The sequence below is a fragment of the Cetorhinus maximus genome, chromosome 8 (assembly GCF_964194155.1).
Source record: "Cetorhinus maximus chromosome 8, sCetMax3.hap1.1, whole genome shotgun sequence".
Lineage (NCBI taxonomy): Eukaryota > Metazoa > Chordata > Chondrichthyes > Lamniformes > Cetorhinidae > Cetorhinus > Cetorhinus maximus.
Genome location: NC_135886.1, coordinates 55,905,612 through 55,923,962, shown reverse-complemented (window position 1 = coordinate 55,923,962; position 18,351 = coordinate 55,905,612). Strand labels below are relative to the sequence as shown.

At 48.1% G+C, this 18,351-nt stretch overlaps 1 protein-coding gene across 5 annotated transcripts in view; it reads right to left on the bottom strand.

The window, feature by feature from the left end:
- LOC144683645 (DENN domain-containing protein 2D-like) overlaps positions 1-18,351 on the bottom strand; it is a 119,612-nt gene that overhangs the window by 31,302 nt on the left and 69,959 nt on the right. For all 5 annotated transcript variants that reach the window (XM_078546891.1, XM_078546889.1, XM_078546888.1 and 2 more), the window contains exons 5-8: positions 16,809-16,878; positions 14,101-14,178; positions 12,405-12,545; positions 10,272-10,420 (exon numbers count right to left, since the gene is read on the bottom strand). In XM_078546891.1, coding sequence (XP_078403017.1) covers positions 10,272-10,420; positions 12,405-12,545; positions 14,101-14,178; positions 16,809-16,878 — 438 coding nt within the window. The remainder of the gene's footprint in view (positions 1-10,271; positions 10,421-12,404; positions 12,546-14,100; positions 14,179-16,808; positions 16,879-18,351) is intronic.

Below are 18,351 nucleotides of genomic sequence, written 5' to 3'. Positions count from 1 at the left end.
GGCCACTACTTGGATGGCCAGTTTGTCGTGCACTTTGGCTGTCTGAAACCCCACCCTCCTCTGCCCCACTCCACCTGACCGATTGGCAGCAGCTTTGCCCACTGGACTGCATGCTGTGCTGTTAGCTCAGGCACAGGCATTCTCCTAACCCGCACTGCAAGGCTGCACTGTTAGCTTGAACCATGGGGGAGACTGGTCCAAACCAGGATGATGACATTGCAAGGGGCTGTGAGCAACTCCACCAGTGAATGTGCCATGGCCACCTTTAGCAAGGGGATTCTACAACTTGCCCAGTCGGCCAATTGTTCTGCTGTCTCATAAAACAAACATTAATTTGCAGTCTGTGCCAGAGGGGTGAAAAGTTCTGGAGCATTTGGTGGCACTTTCATGCTTTTGCATTGCTTGAGTGGGCAGATCAGCTTCAGAGGCCCGACTCCAAACATGTCGATGGAGTTTTTAAAAATTCTTTCCTGGGATGTGAGCATCATTGGCTGGGCCAGCATTTATTGCCCATCCCTAATTGCCCTTGAGAAGGTGGTGGTGAGCTGCCTTCTTGAACCGCTGCAGTCCATGTGGTGTAGGTACACCCACAGTGCTGTTAGGGAGGGAGTTCCAGGATTTTGACCCAGTGACAGTGAAGGAACGATGATATATTTCCAAGTCAGGATGGTGAGTGACTTGGATGGGAACTGCAGCTGAATGGTCTCAGCTGCGGAAGAATGCTCACTTTTGACAAACTTTTCCTAGTGCATGGCTGCTCCCTCATCCCCCATCCCCCTACCTCCCCCCGGCATGTGCTTGGGTCTTTCCTTAAGTCTGTCTGTGCTGCCTTGCACAGCACCCTCCACCTGGTCTGACCCACACTGGAGCCCTTGCCCCAGCACCACACTGAAAGCCAGCCGGGAAACAGCAACTTGACTGTGCCTCCCCCACCCCTGCGAATGCACAGCGCCTCAACCTTGATGTCCTACAGGTGATGCTTGTGAGCGCTGTGCAAGGTTGTGTGCACTCACCTCCGAGTTCCTCTCGAAGTTCAGATCATCAGGTGCACGCCTTTTAAAGGCAGTGTGAAGTCACGCCGTTCTGAAGTCACACAGACGTGAGCGGTATATGTGATGTGGGGGTGGGGTGGGGGGTGATCCCAGTGAGCAGGGCTTGTAATTAGATGTAAATGTATTAAAATGACGTTCCCGATGTCTGGCGGTGGGAAACGCGGCCCACCATTGACGGGTGGAGCGGACGATCGCAAAGTAGTTTCACGATTGCGTAAAACTGATTTTTAGCCGTCTTGTCATATTGTGCCCCCCCCATTTGCCATGACACCTGACGCGAACAGGCCAGAAAATTCCAGCCAGTATAAAATAAAGGGAGAAACTAAAGGAGGTGCAGGAACATAGGGACCTGGGTGTATTTGTACATACGTCATGGAAGATGGCAGGGCATGTTGAGAGACAAGTTAATAAAGCATTTAGTAACTTAGGCTTTATTAATAGGAGCATTGAGTACAAGGTAAGGAGGTCATGTTGAACTTGTATAAGACACTAGTTAGGCCTCATCTGAGTACTACGCCCAGTTCTGATTGCTATACTTGAGGAAGGATGTGAAGGCATTGGAGAGAGTATAGAGGAGATTAATACGAATGATTCCAGGGATAAAGGACTGTAGCTATGAGGATAGATTGGAGAGGTTGGTACTGTTTTCCCTGGAGAAAAGAAGGCTCGGAGGAGACTTGACAGAGGCATTCAAGATCCTAAGGGGTATGGGCAGGGTATATAGTGAGAAGCTGTCCCACTCAAGAGACCTTCAAGAAATAGAGGGCCCAGATTTCAAAATAATTGGCAAAAGGAGTAAATGTGATGTGAGGAAAAATGTTTTCATCAAGAGGATGGTTTGAGTCTGGAATGAACTTCCTGAAAGGCTGGTGAAAGCAGGTTCGATCGAGGTATTCAAATAGGAATTGGATTTCTACCTAAAATGAAAGAGTATGCAGGGTTACAGGGATAAAGCAGGGGAATGGGACTAGGTAGAATGCTCTTTCGGACAGCCAGTGCAGACTCAATGGGCAGAATGGCCTCCTTCTGTAACTCTGTGAAACTTACCTATGTAAACTTACATCTGTCTCTTTATCTAAGTTATTAATCTAAATTTTAACTAGCTGAGGGCCCAGCACTGATCCGCGCAGCCCTTCAATAGTTACAGCCCACCAACTTTAAAATGCCCCATTTATCCCTGTCTGTATTATCACCCCAACTCCATGAGCCCTTATCTTGCAGATTAATCTTTTGTGTGGCATTTTATTGAATGCTTTTTGGAAATCCAGGTATACTACATCTACTGAAAAAAGAGACATGTCAAAGCTTTTCACCTTGCACTCATCATTAGATGTGATTCCTTCAACAACATTTGCTGAATAATTCTCAGTGTGCTAACAATTACACTGACGACCAATTTAAGGTTGTCAGTTGGGCTCACAATGTGGTGCATTTGCGTGTACTGGAAGCTACATATATTAATATACAGGGCCCTGTTCTTTTGCAGACAGAATGAACATATACATACATTGTGCCTGTTTCAGCTAAACAAAAAAGTGACAACCACTCGCTGGTTCGTTCCTCAGCCTTTACCAATCAGGGTCAAGCATGGCAACACCTCTACCAATCAGATTCCACTTGCCAACCAATCAGCACTCCCTTCGCATACAGTATAAATTATTGTTTTTCCCTTATATTGGTATTTTTGCTAAGTGTCCTGATGAGTGCGGGATGAAAAGCTTTGACTGTCTCTTTTTCCAGCATTCTCAAGTTCTGTACTACCAAAGGACTATTTATACTACATCTACTGGTTCTTCTTTATCTATCCTATTAGTTACTTCCTCAAAAAACTGTAACTTATTTGTCATACTCGATTTCCTTTTTGTAAAACCATGTTAGCTCTGTCTGATCATACTATGATTTTCTAACTGCATTGTTATGACTTCCTATAAGAGAGTTTCCTAAAGTTTTTCTACTGAGACTAATTACCTTAATTTTCTCACTCTCATTGGCCCTTTAGTTACTCTTCTATTTCTGATATGTAATTTGTCTCTTCTACTCAAATCTGCTTGCAGGACCCTGGACCTTGACACCAATGTTCCATCCTGGAGTCACATCTAATTTTAAGATTATGTCCCTTTTGTTTTTAATTCCCACACTAGAAGAAATAGTTCCTACCCTATGAAATCCTTCATCAGTTTCAACACCTTGATCAGATCACTCCTCAACCGCCTAAGCTCAAGGGATGACAACCTGTCCTAATCATTTATCCCTCAAGCTCTGGTCTTGGTGACTATCACAGATGAGGCTCAGAAAGAGCCTCAAGATTTATTGGCTGTTTCTGCATTGTAAACTGATTTCGCATGTGGGTTGCTGATGTGAGCTCAGTGCCAAATGCTGATTGCGTCTAGAATATTGTGGCGTACTAGGAGCTATCTATAATGCAACCACTTTCCGGTAGGACCCTCAACAGTACTGACGATGCTCAGCCTGTCTACAAAGGTGTGGACCTGTCACTTGCTGGTCACATGAACTCTTGCGCACTCGCTCAATGCTCCTGAGACTCTTGTGGTATTGAACTGTCAAACCCCAAGCACAATCCTAACCCGCATGGGTTGCAGAGATTACAAGGCTGATAACTTTGCAAACAGTACACAGCAACAGATGTCAAAATGATAGAAAGGCATGATTCAGGTGTTGTAGTTATGCCCTGGATTCCAGATGCATTGAATCCAGTTCCAGGATTTCTCGCTGGCGTTTCACTCATTTAGACTTTCACAAATGTTTAATCAGTTTGTGATTGGTCAGTTTCACACTAGCTCTCCCTTGTTTCTGTTCCACAGATTCTTCCAAAAATTCAATGACAGCCTCTGTAGAACATTTAGGTGCGACCGCTTTGCAGAACACCTGCGGTCTGTCCGCAAGAAAGACCCAAACCTCCCTGTCGCTTGCCATTTTAACACTCCACCCTGCGCTCTTGCCCACATGTCTGTCCTTGGCTTACTGCATTGTTCCAGTGAAGCCCAACGCAAACTGGAGGAACAGCACCTCATCTTCCGACTAGGCACTTTACAGCCTTCCGGGCTGAATATTGAATTCAACAACTTTAGATCTTAAACTCCCCCTCCCCCCATCCCCACCCCGTTTCCTCCCCCTCCCTTTTGTTTTTTTCAATAATTTATATAGATTTTTCTTTTCCCACCTATTTCCATTATTTTTAAATCTACAACTAATACCTTGTCAATCTTTCCACCCCCACTAGAGCTGTACCTTGAGTGTCCTGCCATCCATTCTTAATTAGCACTTTTCTTAGATAATATCAGCATCTTCAACACCTCTTTGATCCTTTTGACTGTGACATCTTTTGATTATCTGCTCCTATCACTGCTTGCTTGTCCCTACAACCACCCCACCCTCAACTTCTCTCCCCCCGCCCCCCACCTTAAACCAGCTTATATTTCACCCCTCTCCTAACTATACTTCAGTTCTGTTGAAGGGTCGTGTAGTCCCGAAACGTCAACTCTTTTCTTCTCCACCAATGCTGCCAGACCTGCTGAGTTTTTCCAGGTAATTCTGTTTTTGTTATCGATATTGAGCACTGCCTTAGGGAATAGAATCTCCTTCAGTCTGACAACACCCCCCGCTTGGCCTCTGTGCTCCTCCAATGCCTCCCCGTCTGCAATTCTTTCACTGACTGGCGGCCATGCCTTCAGCTATCTAGACTCACACTCTGGAATCCCATCCCAAATGCATTCCACCTCCTTAGAACCCAACTTCTCGACCAAGCATTTGGCCATTCTCCTGACGTGTTTTTTAGGTTGGTGACTATTTATTCCTATCCGTGCGTGAAGTGCCTGGGGGCAGTTTTGCTATGTTAGAAGTGCTCTATAAATGTCAGTTATTGAATGCGTTAAACCTGATTACTGATCCGTGAGGTTGCAGGAACTTGACAATTAAACAAGGTATTCATGGGCCAGAAGAACTCTGAACTGAGGATTGTGCACTCTAACCTCTGTGGTGAGATTCGGACCCACAATTTTCTGACCAGAAGCAAGGGTGCTGACAATGATTTTAAAAAGACCTAAGATTTGGAGCTTGTTCAGGGGGGTCACTTGTGACACAAGCTTGAAAGGCTCATTTTATCAATGACAAAAGATCAAGTGCATTTCCCCAGCAACTGGTGATATTCTGCAATTTCCCATAAAGTCACAATTTGCTATAAAAATTCTCTGCAAGAGCTTAATTCTTTCAGATTAGGCTGCAAGCCTGCAATGTCAATGATGACGCAAAGCAGCAGGACTGATGAGCTTTGCCTTCTCAATAGAGTTTGGACTCTGTGCGTGCGAAACCCCTACGTAGGTAAAAACCACAGGCCAACAGTGTCAGTGTGTTTTGGATGGAACACTTTCATGTCCATCATCAGAGACAGCAGCTCTGAGGTTGACACCTCCTACACATAAAACGTACACATCATTATCTGCAGTATTTGTAGATCTCTCTACCAGTTTATTTACTGCTCTCCCCCATTGTATTTACATCCCTTTCCCCAGTGTATTTACATGTTCCCCCTAGTGTATTTACACTCCTATCCCCAGTGTATTTACACGTTCCCCCCAGTGTATTTACACCCCTATCCCCAGTGTATTTACATGTTCCTCCCAGTGTATTTACACCCCTATTCCCAGTGTATTTACATGTTCCTCCCAGTGTATTTACATCCCTATCCCCAGTGTATTTACACGTTCCTCCCAGTGTATTTACACCCCTATCCCCAGTGTATTTACACGTTCCTCCCAGTGTATTTACACCCCTATCCACAGGGTATTTACATTCCCATTGCCGAGTGTATTTACATCCCTCTCCCGGTGTATTTTCATCCCTCTCCCTGTGCACTTCTATCCCTCTTCCCAATGTATATACCTCTCTTAACCCGAGTGTATTTACCTCCCTCTCCCCAGTGTATTTACGACCATCTCCCCAGTGTATTTACCTCCCTCTCCCCAGTGTATTTACCTCCCTCTCCCCAGTGTATTTACCTCCCTCTCCCCAGTGTATTTACCTCCCTCTCCCCAGTGTATGTACCTCCGTCTCCCCAGTGTATTTACCTCCGTCTCCCCAGTGTAAATATCTCCCACTCCCCAGAGTATATATCTCGCTCTCCCCAATGTATTTACCTCTCTCTCCCCAATGCATTTACCTCCCTCTCCCCAGTGTATTTACACCCCTCTCCCCAGTGTATTTACCCCTCTCTCCCCAGTGTATTTACCCCTCTCTCCCCAGTGTATTTACCCCTCTCACCAGTGTATTTAGATCCCTCTCCCCAGTGTATTTACCTCCCTCTCCCAGTGTATTTACAGCCCTCTCCCCAGTGTATTTACACCCCTCTCCCCAGTGTATTTACACGTTCCTCCCAGTGTATTTACACCCCTATCCACAGGGTATTTACATTCCCCTTGCCCAGTGTACTTACATCCCTCTTCCGGTATATTTTCATCCCTCTCCCTGTGCACATCTATCCCTCTCCCCAATATATATACCTTTCTTAACCCCAGTGAAGTTACCTCCCTCTCCCCAGTGTATTTACAACCATCTCCCCAGTGTATTTACCCCTCTCACCCCAGTGTATTTACATCCCTCTCCCCAGTGTATTTACCTCTCTCTCCCCAGTGCATTTACCTCCCTCTCCCCAGTGTATTTACCCCTCTCTCCCCAGTGTATTTACCCCTCTCACCCCAGTGTATTTACCCCTCTCACCCCAGTGTATTTACCTGCATCTCCCCAGTGTATTTACGCCGTTCTCACCGGTGTATTTACCCCTCTCTCCCCAGGTGTATATAACTCCTTCTCCCCAATGTATTTGCCTCCCTCTCCCCAACGTATTTACACCCCTCTCCCCAACGTATTTACCTCCCTCTCTCAAATGTATTTACCTCACTCGCCCCAGTGTATTTATACCCCTCTCCCGAGTGTAATTACCACCTTTTGCCCAGTATATTAACCTCCCTCTCCCCAGTGTATTAACCTCCCTCTCCCCAGTGTATTTACCTCCCTCTCCCCAATGTATTTACCTCCCTCTCCCCAGTGTATTTACCTCCCTCTCCCCAGTGTATTTACCTCCCTCTCCCCAGTGTATTTACCTCCCTCTCCCCAGTGTATTTACCTCCCTCACCCCAGCGTATTTACATCCCTCTCCCCAGCGTATTTACCTCCCTCTCCCCAGTGTATTTACATCCCTCTCCCCAGTGTATTTACATCCCTCTCCCCAGTGTATTTACATCCCTCTCCCCAGTGTATTTACATCCCTCTCCCCAGTGTATTTACACCCATCTCCCCAGTGTATTTACATCCCTCTCCCCAGTGTATTTACATCCCTCTCCCCAGCGTATTTACATCCCTCTCCCCAGCGTATTTACATCCCTCTCCCCAGCGTATTTACATCCCTCTCCCCAGCGTATTTACATCCCTCTCCCCAGCGTATTTACATCCCTCTCCCCAGTGTATTTACATCCCTCTCCCCAGTGTATTTACATCCCTCTCCCCAGTGTATTTACACCCATCTCCCCAGTGTATTTACACCCATCTCCCCAGTGTATTTACCCCTCTCTCCCCAGTGTATTTACCCCTCTCTCCCCAGTGTATTTACCCCTCTCACCAGTGTATTTAGATCCCTCTCCCCAGTGTATTTACCTCCCTCTCCCAGTGTATTTACAGCCCTCTCCCCAGTGTATTTACACGTTCCTCCCTGTGTATTTACACCCCTATCCACAGGGTATTTACATTCCCCTTGCCCAGTGTACTTACATCCTTCTTCCGGTATATTTTCATCCCTCTCCCTGTGCACATCTATCCCTCTCCCCAATATATATACCTTTCTTAACCCCAGTGAAGTTACCTCCCTCTCCCCAGTGTATTTACAACCATCTCCCCAGTGTATTTACCCCTCTTACCCCAGTGTATTTACCTCCCTCTCCCCAGTGTATTTACCTCTCTCTCCCCAATGCATTTACCTCCCTCTCCCCAGTGTATTTACCCCTCTCTCCCCAGTGTATTTACCCCTCTCACCCCAGTGTATTTACCCCTCTCACCCCAGTGTATTTACCTGCATCTCCCCAGTGTATTTACACCGCTCTCACCGGTGTATTTACCCCTCTCTCCCCAGGTGTATATAACTCCTTCTCCCCAATGTATTTGCCTCCCTCTCCCCAACGTATTTACACCCCTCTCCCCAACGTATTTACCTCCCTCTCTCAAATGTATTTACCTCACTCACCCCAGTGTATTTACACCCCTCTCCCGAGTGTAATTACCACCTTTTGCCCAGTATATTAACCTCCCTCTCCCCAGTGTATTTATCTCCCTCTCCCCAATGTATTTACCTCCCTCTCCCCAGTGTATTTGCCTCCCTCTCCCCAGTGTATTTACCTCCCTCTCCCCAGTGTATTTACCTCCCTCTCCCCAGTGTATTTACCTCCCTCTCCCCAGTGTATTTACCTCCCTCTCCCCAGTGTATTTACATCCCTCTCCCCAGCGTATTTACATCCCTCTCCCCAGTGAATTTACTTCCCTCACCCCAGCGTATTTACATCCCACTCCCCAGTGTATTTACATTCCTCTCCCCAGCGTATTTACATCCCTCTCCCCAGTGTATTTACATCCCTCTCCCCAGCGTATTTACATCCCTCTCCCCAGTGTATTTACATCCCTCTCCCCAGTGTATTTACATCCCTCTCCCCAGACTATTTACATCCCTCTCCCCAGCGTATTTACATCCCTCTCCCCAGCGTATTTGCATCCCTCTCCCCTGTGTATTTACATCCCTCTCCCCAGCGTATTTACATCCCTCTCCCCAGCGTATTTACATCCCTCTCCCCAGTGTATTTACATCCCACTCCCCAGCGTATTTACATCCCTCTCCCCAGCGTATTTACATCCCTCTCCCCAGCGTATTTACATCCCCCTCCCCAGTGTATTTACATCCCTCTCCCCAGTGTATTTACATTCCTCTCCCCAGTGTATTTACATTCCTCTCCCCAGTGTATTTACACCCCTCTCCCCAGTGTATTTAACTCCCTCTCCCCAGTGTACTTATCTCCCTGTCCCCGGCGTATTTACCTCCTCTCCCCAGTGTATTTACACCCCTCTCCCCAGTGTATCTACCTCCCTCTCCGAGTGTATTTACAGCCCTCTCCCAGTGTATTTACAGCCCTCTCCCCAGTGTATTTACACGTTCCTCCCAGTGTATTTACACCCCTATCCACAGGGTATTTACATTCCCCTTGCCCAGTGTATTTCCATCCCACTCCCGGTGTATTTTCATCCCACTCCCAGTGTATTTTCATCCCACTCCCAGTGTATTTTCATCCCACTCCCGGTGTATTTTCATCCCACTCCCAGTGTATTTTCATCCCACTCCCAGTGTATTTTCATCCCACTCCCAGTGTATTTTCATCCCACTCCCAGTGTATTTTCATCCCACTCCCGGTGTATTTTCATCCCACTCCCGGTGTATTTTCATCCCTCTCCCTGTGCACTTCTATCCCTCTCCCCAGTGTATATACCTCTCTTCACCCCAGTGAATTTACCTCCCTCTCCCCAGTGTATTTACCTCCCACTCCCCAGTGCATTTACCTCCCTCCCCCCAGTCTATTTACCTCCCTCTCCCCAGTCTATTTACCTCCCTCTCCCCAGTCTATTTACCTCCCTCTCCCCTGTCTATTTACCTCCCTCTCCCCTGTCTATTTACCTCCCTCTCCCCTGTCTATTTACCTCCCTCTCCCCTGTCTATTTACCTCCCTCTCCCCTGTCTATTTACCTCCCTCTCCCCAGTGTATTTACCTCCCTCCCCCCAGTGTATTTACCTCCCTCTCCCCAGTGTATTTACCTCCCTCTCCCCTGTCTATTTACCTCCCTCTCCCCTGTCTATTTACCTCCCTCTCCCTTGTCTATTTACCTCCCTCTCCCCAGTCTATTTACCTCCCTCTCCCCAGTCTATTTACCTCCCTCTCCCCTGTCTATTTACCTCCCTCTCCCCTGTCTATTTACCTCCCTCTCCCCTGTCTATTTACCTCCCTCTCCCCAGTCTATTTACCTCCCTCTCCCCTGTCTATTTACCTCCCTCTCCCCAGTGTATTTACCTCCCTCTCCCCATTGTATTTAACTCTCTCTTCCCAGTGTAATTACATCCCTCTCCCAGTGTATTCACATTGTCCTGCCGACTATATTTTAATTTCTCTCTTGTACCTGAGCTCCTCTGCCAGGAATATCACTCGTCGCTCCAGCAACAATGAGGCGAAGATGTGAATGACATTTTCCTCAGATAAATATTTGAGGAGAGAGGAGAAGTCCACGTGTTCTAGACGGGAGTCAGAGGGCCGTGTCAGCTTGATGATCTGCAGAGGAGAAACGAGCTGAATAACTCACACACTCTTTACCCTCCGAATCTTTTGGAGCTCATCAATCATTAGTGTCTCTGTTCACTGCTACCACACAGCTTGAAACCTGTTTTATTAGCAGTGTTTAGGGCTGCATTAAAGGCCTAATTTACAATGAATTGTAAAATGTTGGATCAAGTCTGGGTTTCAATCGTGAGCAAGAAAACATTGAAAAAGTATCAGAAACTAGCACGAGTCCATTACAGTCTACAGAAGGCCACTCATTCACCATGGCAATGAGTTTACTGACTGCCCGGTCTCTGAACCTCCCCTATCTGTGAGCAGAGCTCAATCATGCCTCTGTGTGGCTTGTATTCCCATGCATGGTCCCTTCCTATCCTGATGTAACAGCCCCCAGAGGCTCAATGGCCTCTTCCTGTGTATCACCAAGGGGCTGAATGGCTGCCTCCTGTTCCTATGTATCAGGCTCGAGGGGCTGAGTGGCTTCCTCCTGTTCCTGTGTAACAGGCTGGAGGGACTGAATGACCTCCTCCTGTTCCTGTGTAATAGGCTCAAGGGGCTGAATGGTCTCCTCATGTTCCTGTGTAACAGGCTTGAAGGGCTGAATGGCCTCTCCCTGTTTCTCTGTACTCCTATTCATAATGTTGCAGAATAATTTTTTTTGGAAAAAGGTGTTTCATTTGAAAACTGGTTTTGGCCACTTTTGTTGGAAGAATTTTCCACTGGGGCATGTAAAATCGGGGATGTTAGTGGGAGAAGGAGGCTCCCTCCAACCATTGGAGCCCAAGTTAGAAGTGTTTGAAACATTTGAAGATTTCTGTGAGTCAACAGTCGTGCTGGTCTCCTGAAACTTCACAAATTTCATGGCCTCCTGGAGTGAGGTTGCAATTTTGCATCAAAGTTGTGTCAGGTTTGTGACTGTGCAAACTCAGTTCACATACCAACATTACAGCCAGCTGGATGGGAGACTAGAACTTCCCAGTGTGGGATGTGAAAGGCCAATGTCTAATTCAATGCAGCAAGCCACAGTTCAAAGTTAAATACACTAAGATAAATGAAAATCAAATTCCCACTGCTGTCATTTTGATCAAAGTGTTTAGTTTGCAACTCCTCAGATGCTGAAGCAGTCTGTGTCCAAATGCAGCAAGACCTGGACAACATTCAGGTTTGAGCTGAAAGTGACAAGTCACACTTGTGGCACACAAGTGCCAGGCAATGACCATCTCCAACCAGAGAGAATCTAACCATTGCCCCTTGATGTTCAACAGCATTACAATTGCTGAATCCCCTACTATCAACTTCCTGAGGGTTACCATTGATCAGAAATGGAACTGGACCAGTCAGGTAAATACTTTGGCTACAAGAGCAGACAGGAATTCTGTAGTGAGTAACTCACCTCCTGGCTCCCAAAAGCTTGTTCACCATCTACAAGGCACAAGTCAGGAGTATGATGGAATGCTCCCCACTTGCCTGGATGAGTGCAGCTCTAACAACATTCAAGAAGCTCAACACCATCCAGGACTAAGCAGCCCACTTGATTGGCACTCCATCTACAAACATTCACTCCCTCCACCACTGATGCACAGTAGCAGCAGTGTGTACCATCTACAAGATGCACTGCAGGAACTCGTCAAGGCTCCTTAGACAGCACCTTCCAAACCCATGACCACTACCACCTAGAAGGACAAGGGCAGCAGATAGATGGGAACACCACCACCTGGAAGTTCCACTCCAAGTCACTCACCATCCTGACTTGGAAATATATCGGCCGTTCTTTCACTGTCACTGGGTCAAAATCCTGGAACTCCCTCCCTAACACCACATGGACTGCAGCGGTTCAACAAGGCAGCTCACCACCATCTCCTCAAGGGCAACTAGGGTTGGACAATAAATGTTGGCCTGGCCAGTAACGCCCACATCCTGTGATGAATGTCACATGGCTTGTGAAAGATCTCATAACTCCACTGGTCTGAAGACTTACCTCTGTTCCCGATTCCGGAATGAAGCTTTTCACACAGACAGTCTTTCCTGGAGCTGGGAATGCTGCTTCCCGCAGCCCCTGCATGAAGGGGTAAATCACAGCCAAAGAGATCTGCCTCCGCTTCTCAACCTCATCGAGAATCTGGAGAGAGGAGTGAACTCAAATTATCACCAGAACACACTGACAAGCCCTCGACACAACACGCCACACTGGTCAGCGAAGAGCATCTGTAAACAGGGCCCAAAATCCTCTCCACCTCCACAAACTCACCCACCCACAGACCTGTAAACAATCCTCCCACACGGTCCTGTAACACCACCCCAAAACTCTATCACCATCAGGTGAGAACTGAAGTGCTGCTGGCGAGCAGTGAAGGCACCTGAGCCGCAACTTTAACAGGCCATCGGCCTGCTTGATGATTCTTGTCTACAAGTGACTGTTGTTGTATCAATGTTGGGGTCCAGTCTCTGGTCAACTCATGGGAGTAAGCAGTCACCTCCTTAATGGGTATCAGAGGCCAATCATGGGCCTAGGGTCTGGGCTGGAAAAGTTGTGGTGTGTTACTGCCTCTGAATGAATGAGTCATGACAGCTGCCCGGGAACCTTGCACATATGTGCAGGAGTGCCTTACTGTGGTTGCAGATTACCTGTGCGTTTGATGGAATGGAACAATTTTCTGTTCATGAATGTGCCCAGCTGTTGCTGGGTGCTCTCGTAGTGATGTGGATACAGTCTATCGCTCCTTGAACTTACGGGAAATTGGAGACTAGCTATGGATTCGAAGCCCATTTCCCTCTGCATCTGCAACATCACATCTGTGGGGAGGTTGATATGTTCCCCCACCAAAGCAAAGGATGCATTGGTGACAGTGGGTCACCTTTTGAGAGAAGTTGCAGAGGTCCGCGGCAGACCCCTGGAAGGAGTCAGCTGCATAGAAATTGAGGGCCACCATAACCTTGAGTACATCAGGCAGGGCCTGGGATTCGAGTAACTGTGGCACGAGGCCTTTATCCACCATGGCACAGGCATCTCAGAGCCTTCACCCCCACTGCCTCTCTCTCATGTATATATGGTACATCCTTCGCTTGGAGTAAGATCTCCTCCTCCTTCCTGTGCACTCTGTGTTGACTCTGCCAATTCCTGGCCGGGTACCCCGGCGTCGTACCATATGTTGCTGCCGCTGTCTTTTCTCTATCGCCTGGATGTGGGAAGGCGCCATGCCATTGTTTTCAGCTTCCTTCACAACACTCTTCACCCAGGGAGCCTGGCGGCCTGTCTCCCAATTGGCTGCCCAAAGCAAGAAATAATCCGGAGGGTCACACAGATCAGCCCTTACTCGTTCAAAGCCCCTCCCTCCCTTGTGGTCTATCACCTATCTCTGTCTCTGAAGTAAGGTTTCAGTGTTTAAAATGTTACTTTTCAGAGCTCTGTACAAGGGATACACATCTTATCTCAGGCCTTCAGAAGTGTTTATGTCACCGCCATAAATTAGTGGGTGCCACACTGGGTGAAGAGTGAAAATGGGATCTGTCTGAACTCAGCCTGACTTTAAATGACCCAGCAGCTCACGGGAAGTGCCTGTGCGGTCCATGCTCCACCCCCTTTCCCAGACCCGTCCGCCATTTTAAAAGGCCTCAGCAGTCTGACCGACTCTGTGAAGAGTGAAATAGTAACTAGCAAAACAGAAGGAACGTACCTTGGAGAAAAGGGCGAAACAGCCCAGGCAGCTGATGATGCAGAAAACCTCTGGCAGTCGGGCTTCTCCTCCACGTGGCTGTACACAGGGAGAGTTAGTCGGTTATTCGGGAAAAACATGGCACATCTTTAACCATTGCTCCTCCCTCCTTTCTTCACTTCCACCTCCTTGACTGTCTCAGACCCTAAGCTGTGCAGCATAAACTCAAGCAGAGACCAGGTGGGTCAAATGGCCTGTTTCTGTGCTCTAAATTAAAGTTAATGCTCCCCTCATGCAAAACCATCAACTCCCCCGGCACTTTTTGTCATCATTCACTGAGCCACAATTAGTGGCAGGGTCACCCATGGCTGGTTTTCCTCTCCTTAGCAATTCCTGGAGGAGCTCCGCACTGTCAGAGGGTCAGTACTGAGGGAGTGCTGCACTGTCAGAGGGTCAGTACTGAGTGGCTGTTCCTCTGTCCAAGGGTCAGTACTGAGGGAGTGCTGCACTGTCAGAGGGTCAGTACTGAGTGGCTGTTCCTCTGTCCAAGGGTCAGTACTGAGGGAGTGCTGCACTGTCGGAAGGTCAGTACTGCGGGAGCACTATACTGTCAGAGGGTAAGTACTGAGGGAGCACTACACTGTCAGCGGGGCAGTACCAAGGGAGCACTACATTGTCAGAGGGTCAGTACTGAGGGACTGCTACTTTGTCACAGGGTCAGTACTGAAGAAGCTCCGCACTGTCAGAGGGTCAGTACTAAGGGAGTGCTGCACTGTCAGAGGGTCAGTGCTGAGGGAGTGCTGCACTGTCAGGGGATCAGAACTGAGGGAGTGCTGCACTGTTGGAGGGTCAGTACTGAGGGAGTGCTGCACTGTCAGAGGGTCAGTACTGAGGGAGCTCCACACTGTCAGAGGGTCAGTACTGAGGGAGCTCCACACTGTCAGAGGGTCAGTACTGAGGGAGATCCACACTGTCAAAGGGTCAGTACTGAGGGAGTGCTGCACTGTCAGAGGGTCAGTACTGAGGGCACACTGCATTGTCAGAATGTCAGTACTGAGGGAGTGCTGCACTGTCAGAGGGTCAGTACTGAGGGCACACTGCATTGTCAGAATGTCAGTACTGAGGGAGTGCTGCACTGTCAGAGGGTCAGTACTGAGAGAGTGCTGCATTGTCAGAGGGTCAGTACTGAGGGAGTGCTGCACTGTCAGAGGGTCAGTACTGAGAGACTGCTGCACTGTCAGAGGGTCAGTGCTGAGCGAGGGCGGCTCTGTCAGAGGGTCAGTACTGAGGGAGTGCTGCACTGTCAGAGGGTCAGTGCTGAGTGAGGGCGGTTCTGTCAGCGGGTCAGTACTGAGGGCACACTGCACTGTCAGAATGTCAGTACTGAGGGAGTGCTGCACTGTCAGAGGGTCAGTACTGAGAGAGCGCTGCATTGTCAGAGGGTCAGTACTGAGCGAGAGCAGCTCTATCAGAGGGTCAGTACTGAGGGAGTGCTGCCCTGTCAGCGGGTCAGTACTGAGGGCACACTGCATTGTCAGAATGTCAGTACTGAGGGAGTGCTGCCCTGTCAGCGGGTCAGTACTGAGAGAGTGCTGCACTGTCAGAGGGTCAGTACTGAGCGAGAACAGCTCTTTCAGAGGGTCAGTACAGGGGAAGCACTTACACTGTTAGTGGGGCAGCAGTTACACCTCATCTGAAAGGCAGTCAGGTCACACACACAGACCAGGAACCTCCTACTGACACAAGGTGCTCAGCTCAACTCTGACATGCGAGTCTGGCACTTGTTCCAAAGTTTGTTTTGTTTACTTTAAATCTTGCTGGGTGTGGACATTGTCTCTAGTTGCCCTTGAGAAGGTGGTGGTGAGCTGTCTTCTTGAACCGCTGCAGTCCATGTGGTGTAGATACACCCACAGTGCTGTTAGGGAGGGAGTTACAGGATTTTGATCCAATGACAGTGAAGGAACGGTAATATATTTCCAAGTCAGGGTGGTGAGTGACTTGGAGGGGAACTTCCAGGTGGTGGTGTTCCCATCTATCTGCTGCCCTTGTTCTTCTAGATGGTAGCGGTCGTGGGTTTGGAAGGTCTTGTCGAAGGAGCCTTGGTGAGTTCCTGCAGTGCATCTTGTAGATGGCACACACTGCTGCTACTGTGCATCGATGGTGGAGGGAGCAAGTGTTTAAGGTGTTGCATAGGATGCTAATCAAGCGAGCTGCTTTGTCCTGGATGGTGTTGAGTGTTGTGGGAGCTGCACTCCTTTGGGGAGTCAGGATGTGAGTTACTCATTTGTCAATCATTTTGACTGCACCGGTAATCAATAACATAACAGAGACAGCCCCTCCACCTTGGACATGCCCCCATGGGAGGAGATAATCTGCTGCATTGTAATTATTGTTGCAAACCTCCCAGTCTCAGTCACTTTCCTATCCTGTCTATTGGAGGACCGAAGCCCTCAATCCCAACACTGGATTGGAGTTGGGTGCAGGATGGTCTGGAAAAACCTGGACTGAAGTCTGGAACAACAACTTTCGCAGCATGGATTAAGGCTGCTTTGGTGTGGACTAAACAACATCTGATGAAGACAGTCCATCCCTCCCCCTTCACCACACTGATTTAACCTATCCTGCTTTTGAGACCCAATGAGAAACATTGCAATGATTTTCAACCTGTGGGAGGAAACTGGGATGTGGAGAAAGAAAGTAGCAAACTAGAGAACAAAGCTGGACCTCACCAAGAGGCGTCTGCAGTAGCCAAACTTCCTGCTGCCATCTATGTTGGTCAGGACGAAGGAGAAGGTTTCACTAAAAGAAACAAAAAAACATTTTTTGTATAAGAATAACCATAGACTGACAACAGCTTGCATTTATATAGTACTTTTAATGTAGTAAAACATGCCAAGGAGTGTCACAGGATAGTTATTAAACAAAATTTGACTCAGAGTCACATCAGAGATATTAGATCAGTTGGCCAAAAGCTTGGTGAAAGAGGTAGGTTTAAGGGGCATCTAAAAGGAGGAGAGAGAGAGAGATGGAGAGGGTTAGCCAGGGAATTCTAGAGCTAAGAGTCCAGGCAGCTGAACAGCTGCCAAGGGTGAAGCGATTAAAATAGAGGATGCTCAAGAGGCCAGAAACAGATGAGTGCAGCTAACTTGGAGGATTGTGGGGCTGAAGGAGATTAGAGATGAGGAGGGACGAGGTCATACAGGGATTTGAAAGCAAGGATAAGAATTTTACATGAGTCATTGCTGAACTGGGAGCCAGTGTTGGTCACTAAGCACAGTGGATATGTGAAGGGGGTTTGGTGCAAGTCAGGATAGGGACAGCAGAACTTTGAATGTGCTGAAGTTTTTCCAAGTTTATTAAGCTGGAAGCTGGTCAGGAGTGTGCAGGAGTGTCAAGTTTAGAACTAACAAAAGTATGGATGAGTATTTCAGCAGCAGATGAACTGGAGGCAAGTGATGTTGTGGAGGGTGAAGTTGACAGTCTTAGTGTTGCGCAGGTATGTAGTTGCTATCTCAGGGTCAAATGTGACACCAAGGTTGCGAAGACACTGGTTCAGCCTCAGACAGTTGCCAGGGAGGGGCGTTGGAATCAATGGCAAGGGAACAGAGTTTGTAGCGGGTATTGAAGACAATAGCTTTAGTCTTTCCAATATTTAATTGGAGGAGATGGGTCAATGAATATTTTTAAGGCCGAGGTAGATTCTTGGGGGGGAACCCTGGTCACTTCTCCATCACCCCCTACACCTCAAACCCCTCCCACGGCACCTTCCCATGCAACCGCAGAAGGTGCAGCACCTGCCCCTTTACTTCCCCCCTCCTCACCGTCAAAGGGCCCAAACACTCCTTTCAAGTGAAGCAGCACTTCACTTGCACTTCCCTCAATTTAGTCTACTGCATTCACTGCTCCCAATACGGTCTCCTCTACATTGGAGAGACCAAACGCAGACTGAGTGACTGCTTTGTGGAACACCTTCGGTCTGTCTGCAAGCATGACCCAGACCTCCCTGTCGCTTGCCATTTCAACACACCACCCTGCTCTCATGCCTACATGTCCGTCCTTGGACTGCTGCAATCTTCCAGTGAAGCTCAACGCAAACTGGAGGAACAGCACCTCATCTTCCGACTAGGCACTTTACAGCCTTCCGGGCTGAATATTGAGTTCAACAACTTCAGATCCTGAACTCTCTCCTCCATCCCCACCCCCTTTCCGATCCCCCCTTTTCCAATAATTTATAATTTTTAAAATATATATATGTTTCTTTTCCCACCTATT